We start from the raw sequence: 24,142 nt of genomic DNA, 5'->3' as shown, positions 1-24,142 counted from the left end.
TGTAACTCAAAACTTTGAAATAGGCATATGTTATGTTTTGCATACAGCCAATAATTTATTTCCTATTTAGCTTACATTTGGTAGAGTCAAAACACCTAGTTACACTCAGCCCCTCACCGTACTCCTCCCACAACTCTTAAAATCCTGCTTAGGAATACTCTCACAGAAAGTCTGTGAAGAACGAACTCTTTTTGCCAGCATCCTGCTCTCAAGCACGGAAGCCATAATAGCAGGAGACTGTCCGCAGCCCTCGTACAGCATCTAGGACACAGAACTGCACAATATAAAAGCGATTTGGGAAAGAGAGCGCGGAATGACTACTAGTCCTGCAAACAGGGGCTGGGTGGGAAAGCGCCAGCAATTTGTAAGGACGGAAGTCCACTCCGAATCTGGGAAGCCAGATGCCCCGGCTGGACCTACGGAAATACTGGAAGTGGACTACAGCCAGAGAACCCGGAAAGCTTAGTACCTAGTAAATAGTGGCCTAAAACAGAAGAACAAACTGCGGTGCTGGGGCCACGCTTTGTGAGGTGTCGTTACAGGTTCCCGCCATCGACAGAGCGGCAGCACCGGCCACAACCGCCAGGCAAAGCGGCCCCACCGGTCCCTCCTTGGACAGCTTTTGAGCTCGCTTAGCGGAACGCGTTACCATCAACCCGCAGAAACTTGCAAGCAACTCAGCCTGCGGTCTTTCCAAGTGTTCGGACAGCTAGGCGCATGCGCACAGCTTCTCCCCGTGCGGACCAATCGCAATGCGGCGCTGAGCGTTACGCCTGCGCAGTAGGCCTCCAGTCGCGCTTCCCCTTCCCCTGCTCTAGAAGGCCGGCCTAGCTGTCCAATGCCCACCCGGAGCTGGGAGGAGGAGCCTACGTAGAGTGCGTGTGAAGGGAGCCGGGGGAACTGGCCAAGGCCCACGGTGTTTGACCTGTCGGTCCGTCCGTGCTTAAGAAGAAAGGAAAGGAGGAGGAGGTCCAGAGTAGCGGTTGCGGAAATGTACCGGTGTGGAGGCCTGGCGGCGGGTGCTTTGAAGCATAAGCTGGCGCCCTTGGTGCGGACAGTGTGCGTCCGAGGCCCGAGGCAGAGGAACCGGCTCCCAGGTGACTGACCCATCCCGGGCAAACCCCACCTTGAAGACCAAGTACCTGGGTTCTACAGGCTCCCTATGCCTCTCAGGCCTTCCCCACCCCACCCCACCCCCGCCCCTGGGGAAAAACTATAAACACACTCAACAGTCGCGTGAATTCCGAATTGGCGGGATTCAAACCGTAAGTTTCGCAAGCCGTGCCGGCCTGACCTTCAAGGGATTTGAGCCCAGTAGTCGGCTTGAGGCCTTTTTCTGGGAGGGTTTGCTGTTCAGGGATAACAGAACAGCTGGCTGTCTCGTATTGTCCAATGCCACCTCCCGGCCACCCCCAGTCAGCCTTTTTAGAGCAATGAGGTGAAGTAGACTTTGTCATTTATCGATTGAGAGACTTTAAGCAGGACACTTAAGCCCTACGCCTCAGTTCCTTCTGTAAATGAGCATATTACCTGCCTACCTTCCAAACCCCAGATCAGATTCATAGATTTGAGTGCCCTGTGAAACAGAAACAGTGCAATCAGTGCAAGTAAGGAGTCAGTCCGCCGTGCGCCAGCCACCGGGAAGAGTTGGCCCAGAATTAGTCTGAGATGCCTGGTCAGTGTAATTCTTGGTAGTCTCAACGCTTCGAAGAAACAGTTTGCAGAAAGCATTGTATTTGCCCTCCATGAAGTTGTTTCAGCAAATTTTAGAGCTAGAAGGGATTTCGTAGTAAAGTTCAACCCACTAATTTTATAGATAATAAACCGAGGCACAGAGAGGTGAAATTGCTTGCTCAAGGTCACATACCTAAGTAACAGGCAGAGCAAAGGTTAGTTTGCCAGTCTCTAGGTCCCGAATCCTCTTGCCCCAACTCCACACTGCTTCCTAAAGTTTGACCTCAAAAGGTTAAGGATGAATCTGGTTCCCCTTTAGCCCATTGGGCATCAGATTCCTTGAATTTATCTAAGCATGTCTTGAGCCTGCTGATTTCCAACCTGCACAATTTCAGGGGGGTAAAGAGTTATCCACCTGTAGGAGGTGCTGTTTTGTTGTTCTTTTTTTTTTTTTTTTTTTAATCAATCATCTTTGAATGGCCACCCGAGGATATTCACATTTGCTATGTCAGTGTGGAACTGCCTTGAGGCCTTTTCAATTTGGAACTGCCTTCTGGGTGCTTTAAAAAAAAAAGTGGAAAATATTTCCCTTAGATTGTGAGAGTCTTCGGAAATGTGCATTTGAAAAGTTTTTCCAGTTGCTATGCCTCAAGAAAATGTTTCCTGATGGGTGTACCTGAGGTATGTTCTAAGACATGTTGCTTTGGGAACTTAAAGACCAAATTAGATTTTAAAAACTAACATCCTGTCTATGATGTCATCTGTATGGGTTTTGTGCATTGAAATGAGAATGCTCTATGTAAGTTGGACAGAAATTTAGGTAAGCTGAAGATTTTCATCCACACTGGGCTTTCAAACTTTGTGTACTTATTTTGCTTAAAACTCACAACTTTTGCCAGCATTCTGAAGTCTGACCAAAAGTTCTCATCAATTAAGTATGGATTTGCAAAGGTAAATTGATTTATGAGACATTTGAGGTGGTTGGTGATATTAGAACTACTGAAAAATACTCACTGAAAACGTTCTTTTCCATTGCATGACTTTATTTTAAGGCAGTCTGCTGTAGAATATATTCTGACTTCTTGACATATTCATCATTTCTTTGTATACACTTACTCTTTGTCCTTTGGCCAAGCACCAGAGTATAACATCATTACCTTTAGCAGTGGGTGGGGGTGGTTACAATTTCAAAAAGAAATGCTTCTGTCATTTAAGGCATCAACCTTGTTTTCTGGCTTGATTACTGATTGCTTTTAATCTGGTTTCTTTTGCACATAGCAGCATTTACCATATGTTTTTGCATAGATCAGGAAGAGGCATTGTTTGTTGATATGCCATTTCCCCTCCTTTTATCCCTTCCTCCCCACTAGTTCTTTGCCAGGATTATAGCAAACTTTAAACCTCCCTTGAAACATCTCATCCACATCTGTCACCATTGTCAGGTTCGTTTCCATTATATGTTGCCTTTTACCTTAAAACCATAATTGCTACTATTTGTTTATTTACTTTATTTGGATGCTCTGCCTCTTTCCAGAAATGATTAAAGGTAATTAATAGTCATCACTTTATATCTGCACTCAGCACTGAGCAGATTGGTTAGGTAGTAGATATTTTCTGTTCTGTAGTATTTTATTTGGTTATCAAACATTGTGCCACCGATGTGATCAGACTGATCACCGACCCCTGAGGTGAGGGTCAAATGTTTGAACATTTTTCTCTGTTCAGAATCCTTCTCACCTCTTTAAAAAGGAAACTGGACATCTTGAGGGCAAGGATCCAGGCTTCCTGGGCACTGCCACATGACACTTGCTTTGAAGCCTAGAAGATGAGCCTTTACCTACTCCTTCTGCTGAGGCAAAACTTTCCCAAAGAAAATTTTAGCAAGTCAGCATTTTCTGCAACCAATTAATATGTTGTATTCTCTAGACATATTTTAAGGGAGTTGTTGCATATTGTAAGTTTTATGTTTCCAAAACTTTCCTGGTCATATAAATTGAATGGAGGGCCAACCCTGAAAGTACTGAATGAGAATCTGTAGGAGAGAGCCTTGGGAATTTATATTTATATTTAACAAGCCCCTTGATGTAATTCATATGATCAGGCAAGTTTGGAAACTACTGTTCTGATGAATAATGACTCTTTCCCTTCCATTCGTCTGACCTAAGGATTAAAAACCAAACTGAGCAGCCTTGAGTCTCTTGTGATTTGTGTCAAGTTCATTTTCTGATATTCAGAAGAGTAGCAGCCATTCTCCCCTCCTAAGCTCTACACTATCTGAGACAGGAGTTATGTCATATTTATTTTTGTGTCCTCAGCATTTTGTACAGTCTCTGGTACGTGGTGAATTCTCAGTGACTAAACCCTAGTAATGTGAAGGACGTAACTTTGCAGAATAGAGTTAGATTTTTTTTTCTGTCATCTAAATCATTTTTCTTTTGGTGCCTTCAGAGTGTTTCACACAAGAGGCATCTAACTACAATGGACAGATCATCTAGGCTTGTCCTATCCTGTGTTTTATCCATGTCAGAAAAATAAGTTTGACATTCAGAAAACAAGATTCAAGAGCATATAGACCTCTTAACCACTTGAGATTCCTAGGTGCCTCAATTGTGTGAATGTATTTCTGGAAAAGGCCTTCTGGGAGTATGGAAAAACAGGAGATTATGAAATCTAAAGAAATGAATTTGCTAATTTAGGTACTATTCTAATGCTAGCCTGTGGTATTTGAAGTTACTAATTTATTATTAAGCAGCCTGTACAATGGGATATGGCCAAAAATTCTTTGCAAAGAATTCTTCAAAGTGTTCAGTCCTTATCAGTAGAACTGGGGAGAATTTCTATTTCCTTATTTTATTCATTAATTCAAGAAATATTTGTTGAGCAAACACCTACAGGAGTTGAATCTTTGCACGATATAATGAATATAGACAATGATGTTGTATTATATTATCAGACTTGCTAAGAGACTAGATCTTAATTATTCCAACCACTAAAAAGAAATGATAATTATATGACACAGTAGAGGTTCTAATTATCGCTAAAATGGCAATCATATTATTACATATAAATGATCAAATTTTTAAAAAAAAGAATTGAATCCTAAGTGTGAGGAAGGAACCTCTGCCTCTGTACATGTGGTCTGACTGCAGAAAATCTAAAACAAGTAGATTGGGGCAATGAGAAGTCAAGGAGTAAGGTGGCTTTCCCACATTAATAAGACAAGTGAAAAGGCATGTTTCAGTCATAATGTAAAATCTCCTAAAACTTTGAGGCTATGGGGGGAAAGGTGTGGGAATAATTTTATAGGTAAAAGAAAATTGGAGGGAAAATATGAACATCCATACAATATTATCACCTTTTACAAAATTAAAGTCACTAGGCATGTAAAAAGTTGGTTTGTTAATGACAGTATTGTATTATATTTCTTTTCAAGCAATAGTTTAAATGTAAACCCATTTACTTTGTAAAAAATCAATTTACTTTTTTTAAACATCTTTATTGGAGTATAATTGCTTTACAATGGTGTGTTAGTTTCTGCCGTATAACAAAGTGAATCAGCTATATGTATACATATATCCCCGTATCCCCTCCCTCTTGCATCTCCCTCCCTCCCACCCTCCCTACCCCACCCCTCTAGGTGGACACAAAGCACCTGAGCTGATCTCCCTGTGCTTTGCGGCTGCTTCCCACTAGCTCTCTAGTTTACATTTGGTAGTGTATATATGTCCATGCCACTCTCTCATTTCGTCCCAGCTTCCCCTTCCCCTTCCCCGTGTCCTCAAGTCCATTCTCTACGTCTGCATCTTTATTCCTGTCCTGCCCCTAGGTTATTTAGAACCTTTTTTTTAGAGAAATGCAAGTCAAAACTACAATGAGGTATGACGGTCAGAATGGCCATCATCCAAAAAAAAAAAATCTGCAAACAGTCAATGCTGGAGAGGGTGTGGAGAAAAGGGAACCCTCTTGCACTGTTGGTGGGAATGTGAATTGATACAGCCACTATGGAGAACAGTAGGGAGGTTCCTTAAAAAACTACAAATAGAACTACCATATGACCCAGCAATCCCACTACTGGGCATATACCCTGAGAAAACCAATTTACTTTTAAATGTCTTTTTTTTGTGTGCAAATTGAGACAAGAACTGCTGAACTTACCCAAATCTACACCTTTAGTTTTATGTTTGTGAAAAGCAGGCAAAATCAGAATATTATATTAAATTATTATATTAAAGCAAAGTTATTATTTCTGTATTTAGGATCTTCTAGAGGGATAAACAGAATTTTAAAAGCATTTATTTTCAGTAAAGAAAAACTTGGAGTGAAGGTAAAGGACAAAACTAAATTCTTTGTGCTAAGTCATGTGGAACTTTTTCTACCCAGTTTCATTTTCTAAGCTCTGAGAGTTGTCAGTTTCTATTTCTGATGCTTCATCGTTTTTATGGATTTCAGAAAATCAAAAGCTTGCCCAGATCAAGATAAGCTTCTCCACTCTTGCACATGTTTTTATTTTAGTGATTTGTTGTTATTTCCAAATATAAGCCGTTTTATTTCATGTGGTGATGAAGGATTCTAAAACAGGTAAGAAATAAAAACAGTAGAGAAAAATACATTTCCAGTTCTAAGAATATAGGTCCATAGTCTCTTATCTATAATCTAGAAATCAAAATAGGACTAAAAATCAAGTTTTTGTAATTCATTTGTCAGTAAAACCTGACCTGAACTGGAGAGAAGCTACTTAGAGTCTTTTGTTTATTCCACTCAGTGTGCTTGGTCATAGAAGCATTAATGTGTGTGACTGGGTTGTTGCCCCTTACTGTGTTGGGTGTTACTATATGGTGTATGCATTATATACTTCAAACCTAACAATTCCAAGTTCTGGAATGCACATGTTCCCAAGGATTTCAGGTAAGAGACTGCAGCCCTGTTTTGGACGTGTTTTTACCCCTCTGAGCCCTGTAATTGTGAAAGCAAGGGGGAAAGCTCCCTATTTCACATCTCTGCAAGTACATAGGGAATAGCTACCGGCGCCGTTCTGTTTCTCTTTTAAAGCTTGATCAGACCAGAACATATCTACTTGCCTCTAGACCAGTGATTCTCAAAGTGTAGACTGGCAGCATCAGCATCACCTGGGAACTTGTTAGAAATGCACATTCTTGAGCCCTATCCCAGATCCTCCAACTCAGAAACTCTGGGTGGTAGGTCTGGCCATCCATGTTTTAATAAACCCTCCAGGGGATTCTGATGCACACTCAAGTTTTAGAACCATTGTTCTAGATCAGGATTGGCAAACTACAGCCCACAGGCCAAACCCACATGCTTTTGTATGCCCCTTGAGCTAAAATTGGTTTTTACATTTTTCAGATGGCTGAAAAAAACTGTTAATAGACTATTCTTTGAAAATTATTTAAAATTCATATTTCAGTGTCCATTAACAAAGTTTTATTGGGACACAGTCACGCCCATTCATTTATATGTTATGGCTTTTGTGCAACATCAGCAGAATTGAGTAGTTGCAGCAGACACCATGTGGCCTGCAAACCTGAGAATATTTTCTATCTGGTTCTTTACAGAAAAAGTTTTGCAAACCCCTGTTCTAGGTTAATAGTCAACACGAGGAATATCACAAGCAGAGAAGGTGCTGAGACCTTCTTCCTTCATCTGAAAATGCCAGCATCCTCCTGGAGAAAGAAGTCTATGAAACTCTTACATTTCCATTTGTGAGCGTTGTTATGATCCTCAGATTCTTACATAGCTGTACCGAGTTTTTACATCAACATAATCTTTGTATTATTTTGGAGGACTGAGAGCCAAGTATTGATAGTTGGTAGATATTTTAAATTTTGTCATTGTAAAAAATATTTCATAGTCCAAAATTCTTCAGTTCTTTGGGGGAGATAAATTCACCTAAATTTTTTTTTCTGGTTTTCTTCTAAGCGTAACCATTTCTGTCTTCCAGGACACATTACCTTTCACACAAGACTGAACTGTATTCTGGTTAGATTGTGTTGCAGGAGTTTATTATTTTGTGCAAGGTTTGAGCCAGCCATTTAGACTACTCCTTAAGTAGTTGTTAGTGTGTCCCAGGTAGCCTGTAGTTAACTTGTTATATCTATCTATTCAGTCATCTCTCCATGTTTCATTTACGGTGAAGATGTGAAGAGAGAGGTATTTGATGAACTGCCCGTGTGTTTTTCATTACCTTTTCTGGAAGCTATAAATTCCTCCCTGGACAGCATTAACTTGTACTGTTAAAACTCCAACAACTTAAGAGTGTGCATTCTGATATCTGTTGTATTTGTGTGTACAGTTTTGAAGATTTTTTTCCCTTGGTCATTTGACAGTGAATATCACACAGCCCAATGGGCAGTTAAGTCTTTACTTGTACAGTGCATTGATGTTTAGTCATAAACATGTATTAACTATTTTATTTTTGTATGTGTGTGTGTCTTAATAAATTGTGTTCCTTAGGCAACTTGTTCCAGCGATGGCATGTTCCTCTAGAACTCCAGATGACAAGACAAATGACTAGCTCTGGTGCATCAGGGGGCAAAATCGATAATTCTGTATTAGTCCTTATTGTGGGCTTATCAACAATAGGAGCTGGTGCATATGTAAGTAGAAAAGCAGCTTGTGTAAAGAAGCTGCCAGACAGCTCCCATTAATAGACTCAGTACTACTCTGCTTTAAGACTTTTACAACTAATTCTCCTTTCTCCTTTTGGAAAAATTTCCAAAAAGCCTTCTTTAAAGTGCCTACTGTCTAATATCCTATGAGAGCCAATTTGGGAATGACTGAAATTTAATCTCACATTGATTATCTTTGCTTTTTTCACTTGTCTTTTTACTCTTTACTTGGAAGCCTCTGCGTTTTCTTAGATTTGACTAATCCATAAAATTGTACCTTTTCTCTTGGATGTGACACACTAACCTGTGAATATGGTCAAAATTCATTGCAGCTCCTTAGCACAATATTTGATTTTGACCCATTTGTCAAATATTTTGTTTTTCCTTAGTTTGGGATAATAAACATTTAAAAACAACGACCTTCAATCTGGCATTCCTGAAAGGAAAACTATCCCTGAATCTCACCCGAATACTAAATTATAGAAGTAGGCCTAGTATCTCCAGTTTTAGGATGGAGTTTGTGTGAGGTGAGAAATATGGTTTTAACTGCTATGTAATAGTACCACAATAATATTTCCTTAAATGAACTCTGATCAGCTTAGCTGGTCACAGAGGAGTTATTCTGTGGGCATTTTTCTTTAACTTGGCAGGGTTTACTGTGACTAAGCAGATCAGTCTAAAGTTGGATCATGTAAGGCTGAGTGAACCAACTTAGATAACACCTAGTAACACCCTTGATTGAAGGAAGCTGTTTGTTTTACTTATTGAGAGCAAATGGTTGGATGACATTACAGTTTTAGTTCTTTCTACCCTGGTAAAATGGTGAACTTATCTTTGTTACTTGATCTAGATTAAAAAAAGGGGGGACATGAAAATTATTTGAAGCTACTTAGATTATCATTCCCTGACCTAACTCCCAAGTGCACAAGAAAAGTAGACAGCTCTTGCCAGTTGTGGGTCAAATCAGAGTAAGAAATAGGTGAGCTGTGTCTGATAACAGACTTTGAGGAAATATACATTCTCCTCCATTCCTGGAGCAGCATTTTTTTCTTTTTTAGCACAGGGTAACCAAAAATGCTTCCCTGCCTTTGTGTTGAATGTTTCTTCATTAATACTTAGTGCTTTTTCTATTTCCTTTTGTTTCTTTCTTGGCCTTATCTTTACCTACAGTTGTGCAGTGTCATCACCTAGGATCCCCTTCTAGATCACTAGCGTCTACAGGTGCTTCTGGGAAAGATGGCAGCAGCCTAGTATACTTCTTAATTGTAGGAGCAACAGTCACTGGGGCAGGAGTTTATTATGTAAGATACTTACAGTAAAATATATTTTGGGGTAGGGTGGGTGAGACCATGGCACTAATGAAAACTTGATCCGTTAGAATACGATGAAATATTCACAGCATGTGCTTTCTAGGTATTTATTAAAGGGACATTGTCAGTTACTAGGGAGTCCTCCAGTCTCATTCTTCAGACTGTGGAAGTCTTACCAGATATATCTAAAGCCATACATTTAATGATTATTATATATCCTCATCATCAACCCTTTCTTTGAAACTTTTGCCAATTTCATAATTCTTTTTTTTATGATGCTAAATTATATTGTGCTTTAGTGCTGCATACCTAACAAGACAGTCTCAAAGAGTAAACATTGAATGCAAGTAAAGGTAACTTGAACACCATCCATTTTGAATCATTTTAGGTAAAATGTAATTTTTGTGTTTTGTGGGAAACAATAAATTAACCCTACTTTTATTGTGAAAAGGCATTTTATTGAATGCTTCGGAGGAGGTCCCAAAAGCCATAGAAATTGCAGTGTTCTTCCTGCTCACCCCCAGCCTCTATTTCAAGTAAATTCATTTGGCAGTGTCCCTTTTGTAATCTGTAATTTGGTCAAACTAGTGGCTGAAGTGGTACAAGCTAATGCATTCGTGTGGATTGCTTTCTTAAATGCCTCTCTTTCATAATTCAGATACTACCCTCTAAACCTTAACTTTTCCATTTTATAGCTCTCTCAACTTTTCCCATCAGTTCCACCCCATTCATTCAGAAATAGATTTAAATTGTTTGCATCTGATATGTTTGTAACAGTTGAAACCTGTTAAACCTCTGGTTTATGTTGCTGTACCAGAGTTGGATGGCCTCCACAGAGCTGGCCAGGCGAATCTCTTAATGCCAGGCCACAAGATAGGGCCACTCACTGTTGCTTTCTCCTGCCTAGAAATGTCTGTGAAGCACAAGTTCCTCTCAAGCCATTCAGTTAAATGCCTCATTGCCCTCTGGGTTTATCCAACACTGGTAATAATAAAGCTGCTATGTTATAGTGATTTCAGGTTAAATGATAAGCTTTTGTCTACCAAAGTATTTTGTATAGTTTTATATTACATTTTAAATAATGAGGTGGCTTAGATTTGTCAGTGAGCAGAGTCAAGGTAGCCTTTAGAATATTTAATGAGATTTAGTATTTGGGCCCTTTGCCATTGTTCAACTGATAGGACCACATTGCCTGACTCAGAAAATGAACTGTTTCCTTTCATATTCCTTTAAGATGAATATATGGCGTTATATTCATCTGTTTAGGAAAGTTGTCTGCTAACATATTTTATAAGTTTGTAGTTTTTCTTAACCTGACATGTATTCATGTTACTAACTGAAAATCTGTGCAATCTGGGGAGACAGAAACACTCGGGGGGAAAAGGTAAATTTTTATTTAGTATGTCTGTAAACTTATTTTTATATCGGAACATTTACTTAAAAGCTAAATATATAAATATATATGTATATAAATATGTGACAAACCTCTTTCTTGTCCTTTCCCCACTAAACCTCAAGATATTTCTTGGTCTGCTCTTCCCTTCGTGTGTGAAGCCATTAGGAGGTATGAGAGGCCCTAGGCTATTTTTGGATATCCCTCTCAATGTGACCATGACCCTAGTTTATTTCTCTGTTCACTCACACTGACCAGCTTAAGCCGTCTCTTTAGGTAAACGTCCCTTTCCTAAAATAAATATTTTTTTAAGGAATGAATAAATGCTGGACTTGTGTATGATATCTGATGCCAAGAAAAAAAAAACTTTCTTCCTGAAATTAATGTTAGTTGAATTCAGTTTATGAATTTGATGAATTTAGTGGTGCATTCAAGGAATAACCATTATCTTTTAACATACAGTACTTAATTTTCTAGTTCATTCATATCATATGTTAGATGTTTCCAGGCTCATAAGTGTCAAGTCCAGGTCTGAGAGTCTAGGTTCCTTACTGCAGCACATTGCCTAGTGGGCTGCTTTGTAAGGGGCTCATAGAAGTATTCTTAGAACATGTTTTATGATACTTCCTCTGATTGTCCTTACTTTCTCCTCCAATTAATTAACAATCTGGGATTTCAACTGACATATGGTCACTTAAATTCCTATCTTATTGACCCTGTGGGGTACAAAAGAGCAAAAGTGTTGTAATTAAAACAACTCATTCTTGCCTACTGCTTTTTAAAAAATCTTCAATAAATTCTGATGCTGTATTTAAAAAAAAAAAACTAGTCAGTGCTAAGGTACCCTTCTTCAATTTGAAAGGATAGAGAAGATAGTATATTTGAAATACAGTAGGTGTTTAAGCGAGATGTTTGCCCATTAAGTATCTGAGTGTCATAAAAGGATAGGCCATTGAGGGAAAGATGGGTTACTCTATAAGACTAGGCATACTGGCGGACATGCTTCAGGGCATTATCTAAGTACTTAGCGAAACTTGGGACATCTACCAAGAAAACCTATGTCCCAGCTTCCTACTCAGGACCATATAGATTGGTTTCACAGGTAGTATCCAGCATAGTCCAAAACCCCTTTTATAAAGTTTAGCTCTTCCTAGCACTTTATTCTTCCAGTATAAAATGTTTTTCTTTTTTCTTTAGCTGTACCTTCAGAATTAAATATGAGGAAAATTCTTCACATATAGCCTAAGGAAATCTGAAACTGCAACATTTCCATCTGCTTACCTGTATTCTTTCCATACCAAGTGTGTACACACTCGGTATTTTTAATTTCTTAAGAAAATAATTTTTGCCTTAGTGATTCTAACATAGAAGAACTTACCTCATGTAGACAAAAGCTTCTCATTTAATTGAAAGGTAATGAATGTTACTTATGGTATGAGCTAGCTAGCTGTATGATGAAATAAATTTTCTCCATGTTTGGGTCTTCAGGTCTACAAGACAATAAAAGATGACCAAAAAAGATACAATGAAAGAATTTCAGGGTTAGGGCTGACACCAGAAGAGAAACAGAAAAGGGCCACATCATCTGGTGAGTATGATTTGAGACTCAATATATAAAGGGAAAGTTATAAACAATTTGGGTGCTATGCTTTGCGGATATACTGTTTAGACACGATGATGCTGTGAGATTGTAAGCTTCCAGAAACTATGGTATTACCCCAGACCGGGGAGCAATTTGTTACAGTGTTTGACTGTAATTTGGGTTTGAGAATAAAATTAGTGATAATTATGATTGGTTGTTTTTCTTTATATTAGACTCTTAAGGGCAAGCTTTAAATAAAAAATGCAAGCTTGGCAAGGAAAATTATTGGAAAAGAGATGAAGGCCCTTTTTTTTCCATGAGGACATTCTTTTGGTCTGTTTTGTTCCCCTTTTGAGTCGTTGGAGTTTCAATTTGTTAAAGATATATTTGTTTCCCTAAAGCATATAGGTCTAGCCATCACTTCCATCCCACACAGCTGGCTTGATTTTTCAGAGAGGAATGTTTTAATCCTTTAATAAGCCCCACGACTCTGAGTAGGCGATTTCCATTGCTTTCCTTCATACCACCTCCTTAGTTTTGAACATTGTTTAATAATCCACAATTGATCTGCTGGGTTTTCCCCCTTTATTGCTAACAAAAGGTGAAACTGAACTTGATATGTTCCTGTTGGTCATTAAGAAATTAATGGGAAGGGCAGAAGCTTTCTAATATATACTTTCTAATATATTTTAGAAATAGCTAAACACTAAGCTAGGTTCTAGTTCTGAGAGACTTAGTGAGTGAATGACATTGGCCAAATTATTCACCTCTTTTTTGGGTATTTTTCACTTATGAAATGAAAGGGATGCTTCCTTCTCCTATACTATCAGAATGCAATGAAATTTCATAAGATTAATGTAGCTGCAGTGTTTTGCTAGCTTTTTATGTAAACGATTAAGTCAAGTGAAAGGTTTTTTGTTTTTTTTTTAAATAGTGGCAAGGAGTTGTCTGAGACTTAAAAAAAAATTCACCCTGTCTGGTCTTTTGCTTACAGCTGCAGAAGGAGAGCCAGTTCCTGAATTCAGGGTACCAAGTCACATTCCATTCCTGCTCATCGGTGGAGGCACTGCTGCTTTTGCTGCAGCCAGATCCATCCGGGCTCGGGATCCTGGGGCCAGGGTAAGGCACATACTGTCTTGCTTGGCATGGAGGGCGCGGTCTGCAAGCACTTAGCCAATGTGAACACTTTATTTGCCTCTTAAATGACTTGGCTCTGATAAGTATCATTGTTTTGTGTCTAAAGGTACTAATCGTATCTGAAGATCCTGAGCTGCCATACATGAGACCTCCTCTTTCAAAAGAACTGTGGTTTTCAGATGATCCAAATGTCACAAAGACACTGCGATTCAAACAGTGGAATGGGAAAGAGAGGAGGTCTGTTCACTTATGTAAAATGGGTCCGACCAGCAACTTCAGCTAAGCACAAAGAGTAGGTCAGGATTTTGCATGAACCGCATGTAGTGAGTAGGACAGCTGACTTGGCTGCACACTGGAGTCCGCTGTGGTACACACTTGGTATAGCTTAGAGGCAACAACAGGCTGTAGTGGCAAGAGTCCTGGATTCTGTTAACCAGATCTACCAACAACTGAAGATGTAATGTTGGCCTCTGAAGCACTAATGCTCCTGTTTCCAGGACCTTCGTGTTAGACTTCTCTAGTGAAGAGCAGCTCAGCCTGTGTTGTCACTTCTTCACACCTGCCTAGGTGTGTCCCATAAAAGCAAAAAAACAAAAAGAAAGAAACTGTTCAGGGGCACTTCCTTGGATGCCCTAGGAGGCACTCAGAATTGGGGGTATGTAGTGGGAACACTGTAAGGAAGAACCTCTATTTAAATGTTTGCATGAGAGACTTGGAAATACAAGTCAAGAAGCCCTTTCCTTTTAAAAGACTCCTTGGATCTCCTGAGTCCAGTACCATGTTCTTTGGGTATCAATTTTTTTTCTCATTAGTGGATCCCTTTGACACTGGACTAAATTTTATAAATCTACCTGCCTCCCTCACTCATATTATCATGTCCTATTCTCAGGCAGGATGCATACTTCCAGTTATGTTATCCATCCCTTAATTAATATTTCATGGTTACTGTCTACTGTTTGAGGCAAAATCATCTCAAGAGCTAGACCTAGTTGTCCATTGACCAGTGCCATTCTGGACAGCTCGTTTGGGTGGATGTGCATACCAGCTCCTTGGACACTCCTCGTGTTCTAACTTTGAAAGGAACCTAAATCCAGAGCAGGGTTTCTCAACCTCAGCACTACTCACCTTTAGGGTTGGATAATTCTTTGTTTTGGGGGCCTTGTCTGTGCATCATAGGATGTTTAACAGCATCCCTGGCCTCTACCCACTAGATACCAGAAGCATCCTCCCCCAAAGCTATTATAGCCAAAAATGTATCCAGACATTGTCAAATGTCCCTGGTAGGCAAAACTGCTCCCAGTTGAGACTCACTAGTGTAAAACACTTCTGTATAAGTAAGTCGCGATCAAGATCTAGTGGCCTTGGAGACTTACTTTAGAAAATGTTCCTAAAAGTTTTCCATGGTGGAAGCAATTTTACTAAAGCTCTGGGGGAAGTTGATAGCAGTTCCAGGTACTTATAACATTTTTTCCCTTTTCTCCGTACAGCATATATTTCCAGCCACCTTCTTTCTATGTCTCTGCTCAGGAGCTGCCTCACATTGAGAATGGTGGTGTGGCCGTCCTCACTGGGAAGAAGGTGAGCTAGTCGGCTGCTTCCTTTGTCAGGCTCCACCTATCTGCCCATGTGGGCAGCAAACATGGTGACTTGTATTCCCACTCCCATTTATGTCTGTCCTGCCATTGTAGTTCATCAAAGAAAGATCAAGTCATTTTAGGTTTAATATTGCCAGTCTACACTAATTAGTGTGTCTTCCTGGGGAAAGCACTAGTCTCAAGCCTAGAGTAGCAGGCTAGCTAAACTTTCCCGGGGAGGTCAAATCATTGGGGACCGTGACTCTGAAGCTGTTCCTTTTTCTGATTTGCTCCTCTGCCTTTCCTTCTTCTTCCTGTTTTTCCACACTAACATTTCTTTGGGATTATCGATGGCAAGACATTGACAAATGTATATTATTCAGGATAGTAAAATAATTCAGGCATGGCATCAGCATGGAAAATATTGTTAGACTTTACAAAGTTGAGTGCCTGAATACTGGGGGCAGTTACTGGAGGGCATTTAGGGTCCAGAGAGGGTTTTGTTTTGTTGTGTTATGTTTTGTTTTTGTTAACAAGAGGGAGGTCTAGAGTGTGTTTGTAAACTAATGGCAATGTTCCAGTAGAGAGGGAAGGGTTATCAGAAGGAGCAAAGCCCAGAGTAGATGGGATCCAGAGCACAAGTGGAGGCATTGACCTTTGATAGGGATAGGCCCACTTCTCCTATAAGGGGATGTTAGGCAGAGAAGGTGGATATGGGTTTGTGGATAAGCTGGTAAGAAGACCTTATGTATTAAGTATCACCTATGGGTAAATAGCACACAGGCCCTGTCCTCCAGGGCCTAGCGGTATTAGGCAGAAACATGAACAGATAATCATAACACAGATTTGAAGTAAGAAAGAAACTCAGTATACTGTGGGAATTATTGGGAAGTGTGCCCAGTATAATGATGGTTTCAGGAAAGGCTTGCTGGAGAAGGCAGTCTTACAGAATGGGAAATCTTATGGAACGAAGAGGCATTCACCAGATTAGAGAAAAGTGAAAAGCATTCAAGTAAAAAAGAATAGCATAAGCAAAGGCACAAGGGTATGAAAAAGCATGTTTGGTGCAGGGGAACACAAGCAGCTAGGTGCCGATAGAGCAGAAAGTTAAGGAGTGGCAGGAGATGAAACTGAGAAGTCGTGCGGGGTCTGATCGTCGAGAGCTCTGTCGTGTGAAAGAGCTTGAGTTTTATCGCATTGGCACTGAGGAGCTGTTGAGTTTTAAACAAGGATATAAAACAGTTGGATTGAATTTTAAGTAATCACTCGGTTGGCTGTGAGGAAGATGGTCTTCAGGGGAACAAGATTAGAGATAAACCATTTTGAAGACGATTATAATAATCCAGGTGAGAGATGATGGGAGCCCAAATTAGGGCAGTAGTGGTGGTGGTGGTGGTGGTGGTGATGATGATGATGATGAAGAAGATGAAGTAAGCATAGTTTTTTTAAGTGCTTTACGTGTATTACATCATTTTACCCTCACAATAATCTTACGAAGTAGGTACTATTATTATTTTCATTTTATAGAGAAAGAAATTGAGATGAAAAAGAGGTTAAGTAACTTGCTCAAGATCACATAGTTAATAAGTGGTGGAGACAGAATTTGAGCCCAGATCTCTCTGAATGGAGAATTCTGATTCCAGAGCCCAAGCTCTTAATTATATCATTGTATAGCTTCCTAACAGAAAGGTGGTGAAGAGCAGGGAACAGACTGACGGCAAAAAGGCAAACTTGGTAGGGCGTGGTGGCAACTGATTGGAGGCAGAACGTGAGGGAGAGGGGGAGGCAAAGATGACTTTCTGATTTCCAGCTTGTGTGGTAGATGGTGGTACACCCCCAGCTGAGAGAGACATTGCAAGAGGAAGACCTAGTTTAAGGGGGACATAAAATTTCATTTTGGACTGTTAAGTATTAAATGGAATATCTGTGTGGATATGTCCTAAGGGCAGTTGGATACATGACTGTAATGTTCAGAGGAGGGTTCTGGGCTCAGATACAGATTTGGGAATCATCCACATGTGAGTAGGGTTTGAAACGATGAGAGTAGGTGAGGCCTCCCGTGGAGAACTGAGGTAGTCAGAAAAAGAGTGAGGCAAAGATGGAACCCTGAGGAACCCAAATTTCAGGAAACGGGCTTAAGAAAAAATGTCCAAAAAGGAGACTAGGAAAGAAGTACTAAAAGCATAGGATGAGGAAAACCCAGGGCAGGGGCCAAGGTTGGAGTTTCAAGAAGCAGGATGTGATCCATAGTATTACCGCAGCAAAAGAATCTGCTAAAAAAAGAATCATAAAATGACCCATTACATTTAGGTGTTCAGATATCATTGTGAAGTTAGAAAAGAAGATAAACTTCTCTTTCAGAAAGTTTAAATGACAAAACGGAGATGACATTGGACAAAAGCTTGAGGAGGACATAGAATCAAAGGTGGGACATTTAGGATGGGACAGACTTAAACATGTCAATGGGCTGAGGGGTAGGATGTCAGGAGAGAGATGGGGGAATGAGCAGGTGACTAATAGGGGAATGTTCTGGGAGAGAAAGAAAGGGATGGGGGTCAGGCATAGAAACAGAACAGAAAGGCCACCTCATCCCAGAAGCTGGAAGAAAGGAAGTAAAGTTTTTATTTGGGCGTTGGGAGGTGGGAATCCGTACGAGAAGCTGAGGAAGATCACATCTGATGGCTTTACTTGTTTTTGCAATAAACTAGGACACCAGGTGGTTATCTGAGAGTGAGCAGTTTGAGGGTTGAGTACAGGGGTTGGATTGAAGAGGGATCTTACCCAGGACAAATCAAAGGTGGCTAGGGAAGCTGCACACCCATCCAATCTCAGTTTATGTTGTTGCCCACCCCCACCCCTCCACCCTGGAAAACTCGATTGAGTGCGCCTGGCATATGTTTCTAGCGCTACCTGTACTGTCCTTCTTAGAGCATTTCTCACTTGATTTTTCACTCTTGATTGTGGTACATGTTAAATTGTCTGTCTTGGCTACTACACTCTGAAGGCAGGAAGGTGTCTGTTTTTCTCAACATTGTGTCCCCAGCACTTACCACAGTGCCCGACACATACTAGGTGCTTAATAAATATGTCTTGAATGAATGGTCTCACTGCTCATAAGGAGTAGAGCAGAGCCAGGAACCCCAGTCTCTCTGACTGCAAAGCTCAAGCTTTTCACCCTAAGGAGCAGGGTGCAAGGAAATTAGGGATGCTGGCAAGAGCACAGTTTGGATGATCTACTACTGGCCCAGATTAGTTGGAATGGAACAGCCCACTGGGTAAATGGAGAAAATCAAAAGCAAGGATAGGTGACGGTGGAACCGAGAGAAAGCTGGAAGGATGGAAAATTGTGACCAAAGAGTGAGATGTTTGAAGTAGAAGTTTAAGAGATAGGATTCTAGATGTGGCTCAGAGGAGAAGTATAAGCCAGCTGCCAAGGACTTCAGTGAATGAGGAGTGACCAGGAGGAGGCTGGATAACACTGGTTTGTAGGGATATATGTCGGTGTCCTTCAGAGGGGATGATAGTACAAGAATAACTTGGAACCACCAGCAGCCAACACCCTCTCCTTGTGATGGGGAGGAGTTTGGGTGAGCAAGCAGTCTCTGTGTATGAGCTTTCCTGGGGGCGGGGGGAACGGGCTCAGTTTTAGTGAAAGCTAGAAGTTGGAGAAAGCATCCTGCAAAGCTGTTGAGGATGTAGGAGAGTTGTTAAAGATGTAAGGGTCCCAAAGAGCCAGGCAGAAAAGTCTGTCCCTGTTCTCCATTTCCACAAATTGGGCAGGAACTTTGGGACAGTAGGGACTTAACTCTAATGTTGGCTGCTTAGGAAATTATGACTACTTGAAGAAACTGGGTACCAGAAACTGTAGTGCCAGTGATTACCTAGAAATGGTTTCTTACGGATCACCTTAGGTCAAGAACTAACTCTTCTCATTGGGCTGATGGGTACAGGGTTCCTTTGGGGGGTGATGGAAATGTTCCAGAATTATATAGTGGTGATGGTTGCACAACCTTATGAATATGCTAAAACCCACTGAACTGTACACTTTAAAATGGTGAATTTTATGTTGTATATCTCAGTAAAAAATTTTAAAGCCAATTTCTATCTTTCTGTGTGTGTATGTGTTTGACTATACCAGGTAGTACAGCTGGATGTGAGAGGCAATGTGGCAAAACTTAATGATGGCTCTCAAATAACCTATGAAAAGTGCTTGATTGCAACAGGTGAGTATTTCTGGAGATGGCTTTATTCCCTGATACAGCTCATTCAAGTTTTAGTATAAAGGCATTACTTAATCTTAAGAAAACTGAAACCCAGACTCTGAAGTGGGTGTCTTCTCTTGGTGCAAAGCTTGGCTAACTACAAGCATCTGATCAGTTGCCTGTCTGGATTATGCATATTGTTTCTTCTGGTAAAGGCATGACGGATGGGTACTGAAAAGGACTGCCTTTCTTTTTTCTCTCCCTGCTTATTAGCCTTTGCCTTCTGCCCTCTGCCCTGTGTCCTGAAAGTGATATAACCTCATGGCTTCATTGCCAGTTCCAATCAGAAATCAAGAGAGGAGAAGGATGCAGTTGCTTAAACAAACATAGCCATGCTTTCTGGTGAACCCTCATGAAAAAGTAGAAGAGAACAGGAGCAAAAAGTGAGGGCTTCTGGCCATATGTGGGAATGGTGGGCCCTTTGAAGAGATACTCTCAAATCTGCTTTTCAAAGGAAATTGATTAAAGCCCACTGTGGGGCGAGTGGAGGGAAAACAAAGCCTTGTATCCTGTTGATGCCACTGTGACACCAGCAGCACACACCACAGCACCACCTTTGTGGGGGGATTGTTTGGGCTAGCTCCTGCTCGTTGGGCTAAAGGATTTTTCTCCTCTTATTTCCAGGAGGCACGCCAAGAAGTCTGTCTGCCATTGACAGGGCTGGAGCAGAGGTGAAGAGTAGAACAACACTTTTCAGAAAGGTAATTGTCAGCTTTAGTGCTTTCGTTGTGGCGGTTTTGAAGAGGTAGCATAATCTTGTGGTCCCCAAGTACCCACCCGGGAATTGGGAGATTGAAGTTCTAACTATGGCTCTTCTACAGGCTTGTTATCTGGCCTTGAGCAAGTCACTTCCTCTCTCTGCACCTCAGATACCTCACTCAAGGGTTTTGAGCTCCTAGGAGAAAAACAGATTTAGTGTTTTTTATTGCTTGCTGTAGTTCCTTCGATTGCCCTTCCATAGTTGTTTTCTCCTGATGCATTTGAGTCATTGGAACTCCTTATAGCCTCTTGGCATTTTTCTGCACTGCAAGTGCTATTGTGGAGACTTTAGGGGGAAAAGTTAAGTGTACCTAAGCGAAAAAGGAAGCGGGGGATTGCTTCTTAACACCATGCTTTACTTATGAAAACTGCTGAAAATTTTCAGCCACTGCTATGGGTGTCGGAAAAGGTTTGTACTGTCCTTTAAGTTCTTGATACAACAAGGTTTGTCAACCTTGGCACTATTGGCATTTTGGGCCGTATAACCATTTGTTGTGAGGGGCTGTCCTGTGCATTGTAGGGTGTTCAGCAGTGTCCCTGGACTCTACCTACTAGCTTCAGCTAGTATCTCCCCACTCTAGTTGTGACAGCCAAAAATGTCTCCAGACATTGCCAGATGTCCCCTGGGGGAGGGGGAGTATATCTGCCCCCAGTTGAGAACCACTGTTATTAGAAAGAGTGTTACATTGGAGAAAGAAATTTACATCAATAAAATAGAGGCTGTAATTGAGCCACTTTATACAAGGAGAAGATTTTGTGTGCAAATTATTGTTGTCAAGGATTTAGCAAAAATATTTCCTGGTATTATCATCCTATGCCCCTTTGGGAAATCAATGGACTAAACTTGTGTGATCCTGCAGATTGAAGACTTTAGAACCTTAGAGAAGATTTCCCGGGAAGTCAAGTCGATTACAATTATCGGTGGGGGCTTCCTTGGTAGCGAACTGGCCTGTGCTCTTGGCCGAAAGGGTGAGTATTGGGGAGTGACCTCGATTTTCTTTCTCTGGTCTTATATCATATGCTTTTCAGAGATGCATTTACCAGGATCAGTAGAAAGAGTTTGATTAAGGTTTACATGGTGAAAAACTAATCACTGAGCTTAGGTCTGATGAGGGATGCCTTAGTGATCGAAAAGCTGTCATCTGAGCAGCTGAGCAGTGCCGCTTTCTTTCCTTTTTCCTTTCCTCTCTCCTCTAGACCAGGATTCCTTAGAAATAAAATATTAAGGAAAGTGAGTTATTAAGATGGTAGGGGCAATGTAGACTACAGAACTGTATGTATCTTTGAACTGCTGCTCCCTGTAAAAGTCAAAGACTTCTTTCAGATACATGATGGTTCCCAGCTTGACAGATCTGTTAGTTCCAGTTTGAATGTTTCATGGCAACCATTTTTTTCTTAATGTTATTTTTCAGCTGTGTGAAATCAGGGCATCTTCTCGGGAGGGTGCTTACTATTCAGAGCTTGCAAGGCACTTGTGTAAGCCTAAGTGTAAGTGCACTGAGTTCACAGTATGTAGTTGAATCCAGGGACAAGTTCTGGCATCTGTTGTATTTGCCTTGTGGATGCCCTTGTGCCCTAGTGCCCCACAAATGTGCGCTCTGGCCTGGGTCGCGGCATTGCCCTGTGTTTAGTAGATGGCTGCCTGCGGCTCCTTTACTTCTCTTCCTGTCTTCTAGGATTGACTTTTGCCTCCACTATACCTACTCTGTTTCTTCTTCCCAGCTCGAGCCTCGGGCACAGAAGTGATTCAGCTCTTCCCTGAGAAAGGAAATATGGGAAAGATCCTCCCCGAATACCTCAGCAACTGGACCATGGAAAAAGTCAGGCAAGGTAGAGACACTCTTTCCATATGCTCCCACTCTTGCCTTGAGTGAAGACTAAGGCAAAATTTGCTTCTTTGGGAACCCCCTGTCCATAAGCCTTACCAACTGCCCGATGAAAATTTCCACCATTCTCATGTCAGCCAGCTTCATGTAGGTGTTCTGAATCTGACACACCAGATTCCTGGAAGTGCTGGAAGTGAACTGTGGGCGTGGGTGCCTGTGGCTCTCCAAGGCTGCCTACGTACTAATGATTACTCTCATCAGCTTCTCTGGTTGTCACGAAGGTGGTAGGCTCACTGGCTCAGCCTCAGGTCTCGTTTGCCTTTACAGAGGGGGTTAAGGTGCTACCCAGTGCTATTGTGCAATCAGTTGGAGTTGGCGGTGGCAGGTTACTCATCAAGCTGAAAGATGGCCGGAAGGTAAGGAGGGGAAGACAGGCTGCCAGAACACCTTCCAAGCCTGCTCTGCCCTTTCCTCATTCTCACTCCTTCATTTGATACCAGTAGATTAGTTGTCTTGGCAGTCACCATTAACCTGTCATAATTTTCTTAATGAACTGTCTTTTGCTAAAAGAAGAATGATGAGAGCCAGAGTAGCTGCCTGGGAACCATTTCCCATAGCCTCTTCCTATGTGTGTCACAGATTTTTGAGGCCTTCCTCGGGTGGCAGATTTCTGTTCAGATGGTAGCGGGTATGTGTGTGTGGAGGGGTGGCACTTTATGAAATGGAACTTAAAATCTTTTGACCAGAGTTACCCGATGATTTTTTTTGTAAAGCCCCGATTTTTTGTGATTATTTTTGTGACTGTGATTTACAGTCGCTGGGTTCATAGGCATATGAGGAAACTGTAATAATTGACTGAATTCTTTTTGTCCTCAGGTAGAAACTGACCACATAGTGGCAGCCGTGGGCCTGGAGCCCAATGTTGAGTTGGCCAAGACTGGCGGACTGGAGATAGACTCTGATTTTGGTGGCTTCCGTGTAAATGCAGAGCTCCAGGCCCGCTCTAACATCTGGGTGGTAAGTGTGCAATGACAGCCTGACCAGGCACGGTGCCTTGGTCCCGGCCTGGGAGCAGGTCTGCCCGGTGGTGTGCGAAGGCTCGGCAGCAGCTCACCCAAATAGGGTCAGCGTGTTTGGAAGCTGAGGGTGGAGAGCAGAAACTCATGAACTGCTTGGTTTACGAGATCAGGTCTGGCCTCATGCCGCAGGCTCATGGAAAAGGAAATGAACAGTGTTCGTGCCCACAGGAGTAGGTCTCTCCTGGTTCCACTGTTGGCAGCAGCCATCAACATGACCCTGGCGGGCGTGTGCGCAGCTTTCAGACTGATTTGCTATTCCCTTGCCTGAACACGAGTCCAGGGAATGGAGGATGAGGCAGTTTTATAACATTCTCTGGAAAGGAAAATTACTCCATTTTCATTTTCCTTGAGTACTATTTTTAGCTGTTTTTAAAAATCTGTTATGACACAAACAAGACTATAGTATGTAGGAACCATGAGGTAATTTCCCTATTGTTAGATCATTACAAGTGTATTGTGTTTGATTATGGACTCTGCAACTGAGGACATAGGAACTTTGCAGGGTGTTTTTCCCGTAAAGATTTTTTTTTTTAAAGTTACAGTGTACTGGATTTTAAAAAATTGTTATAAAAGCAATACATGCTCAGTATGAAAAACACAGGCAAAAAGGAGAAAGGGACATTCCCCTGCAGCAACCACTGATGTTTAGGTGTAGTTTCTTCCCTTCACTTTCTCGCGCATAGTTTTTTTCTTTTTTGTAGACAGTCATGGCGAGCATACTACGTATAAACATTTGTATTTTCTTTTTCACTTAACATTCGAATGTAAGTTTTTTTCCACATTGCTTCAGATTCCATAAGCAGTGTAACGATTGTATAATATTCCATTAGGTGGATTTCAGAGTTTATCTCGCCATTGCTCACATGTTGGATTTTTAGGTTGCTTTGGGGGTGTCTGAATAGCCACAAAGATGAACAAAGGGT

The 24,142-nt window shown here is 41.2% G+C and overlaps 1 protein-coding gene across 2 annotated transcripts in view; it reads left to right on the top strand.

The window, feature by feature from the left end:
* The first annotated feature begins 795 nt into the window (after nt 1–795).
* Nucleotides 796–24,142, top strand: part of AIFM1 (apoptosis inducing factor mitochondria associated 1) — a 28,030-nt gene continuing 4,683 nt past the window's right edge. The window contains exons 1-12 of one of the 2 annotated variants that reach the window (XM_004280542.3): nt 796–1,097; nt 9,468–9,598; nt 12,489–12,588; nt 13,577–13,701; nt 13,826–13,956; nt 15,207–15,297; nt 19,432–19,516; nt 20,180–20,256; nt 21,175–21,283; nt 22,037–22,144; nt 22,468–22,556; nt 23,017–23,157. In XM_004280542.3, coding sequence (XP_004280590.1) covers nt 992–1,097; nt 9,468–9,598; nt 12,489–12,588; nt 13,577–13,701; nt 13,826–13,956; nt 15,207–15,297; nt 19,432–19,516; nt 20,180–20,256; nt 21,175–21,283; nt 22,037–22,144; nt 22,468–22,556; nt 23,017–23,157 — 1,293 coding nt within the window. In that variant the 5' untranslated portion in view covers nt 796–991. Of the gene's footprint in view, nt 1,098–8,142; nt 8,286–9,467; nt 9,599–12,488; nt 12,589–13,576; nt 13,702–13,825; nt 13,957–15,206; nt 15,298–19,431; nt 19,517–20,179; nt 20,257–21,174; nt 21,284–22,036; nt 22,145–22,467; nt 22,557–23,016; nt 23,158–24,142 lie in introns of both variants that reach the window. The other variant, XM_004280541.2, reaches the window with a different exon arrangement.

The sequence above is a fragment of the Orcinus orca genome, chromosome X, assembly GCF_937001465.1.
Source record: "Orcinus orca chromosome X, mOrcOrc1.1, whole genome shotgun sequence".
Taxonomy (NCBI): Eukaryota; Metazoa; Chordata; class Mammalia; order Artiodactyla; family Delphinidae; genus Orcinus; species Orcinus orca.
The sequence above is the reverse complement of the archived record's forward strand: the minus strand, read 5'-3'. Positions and strand labels throughout refer to the sequence as shown.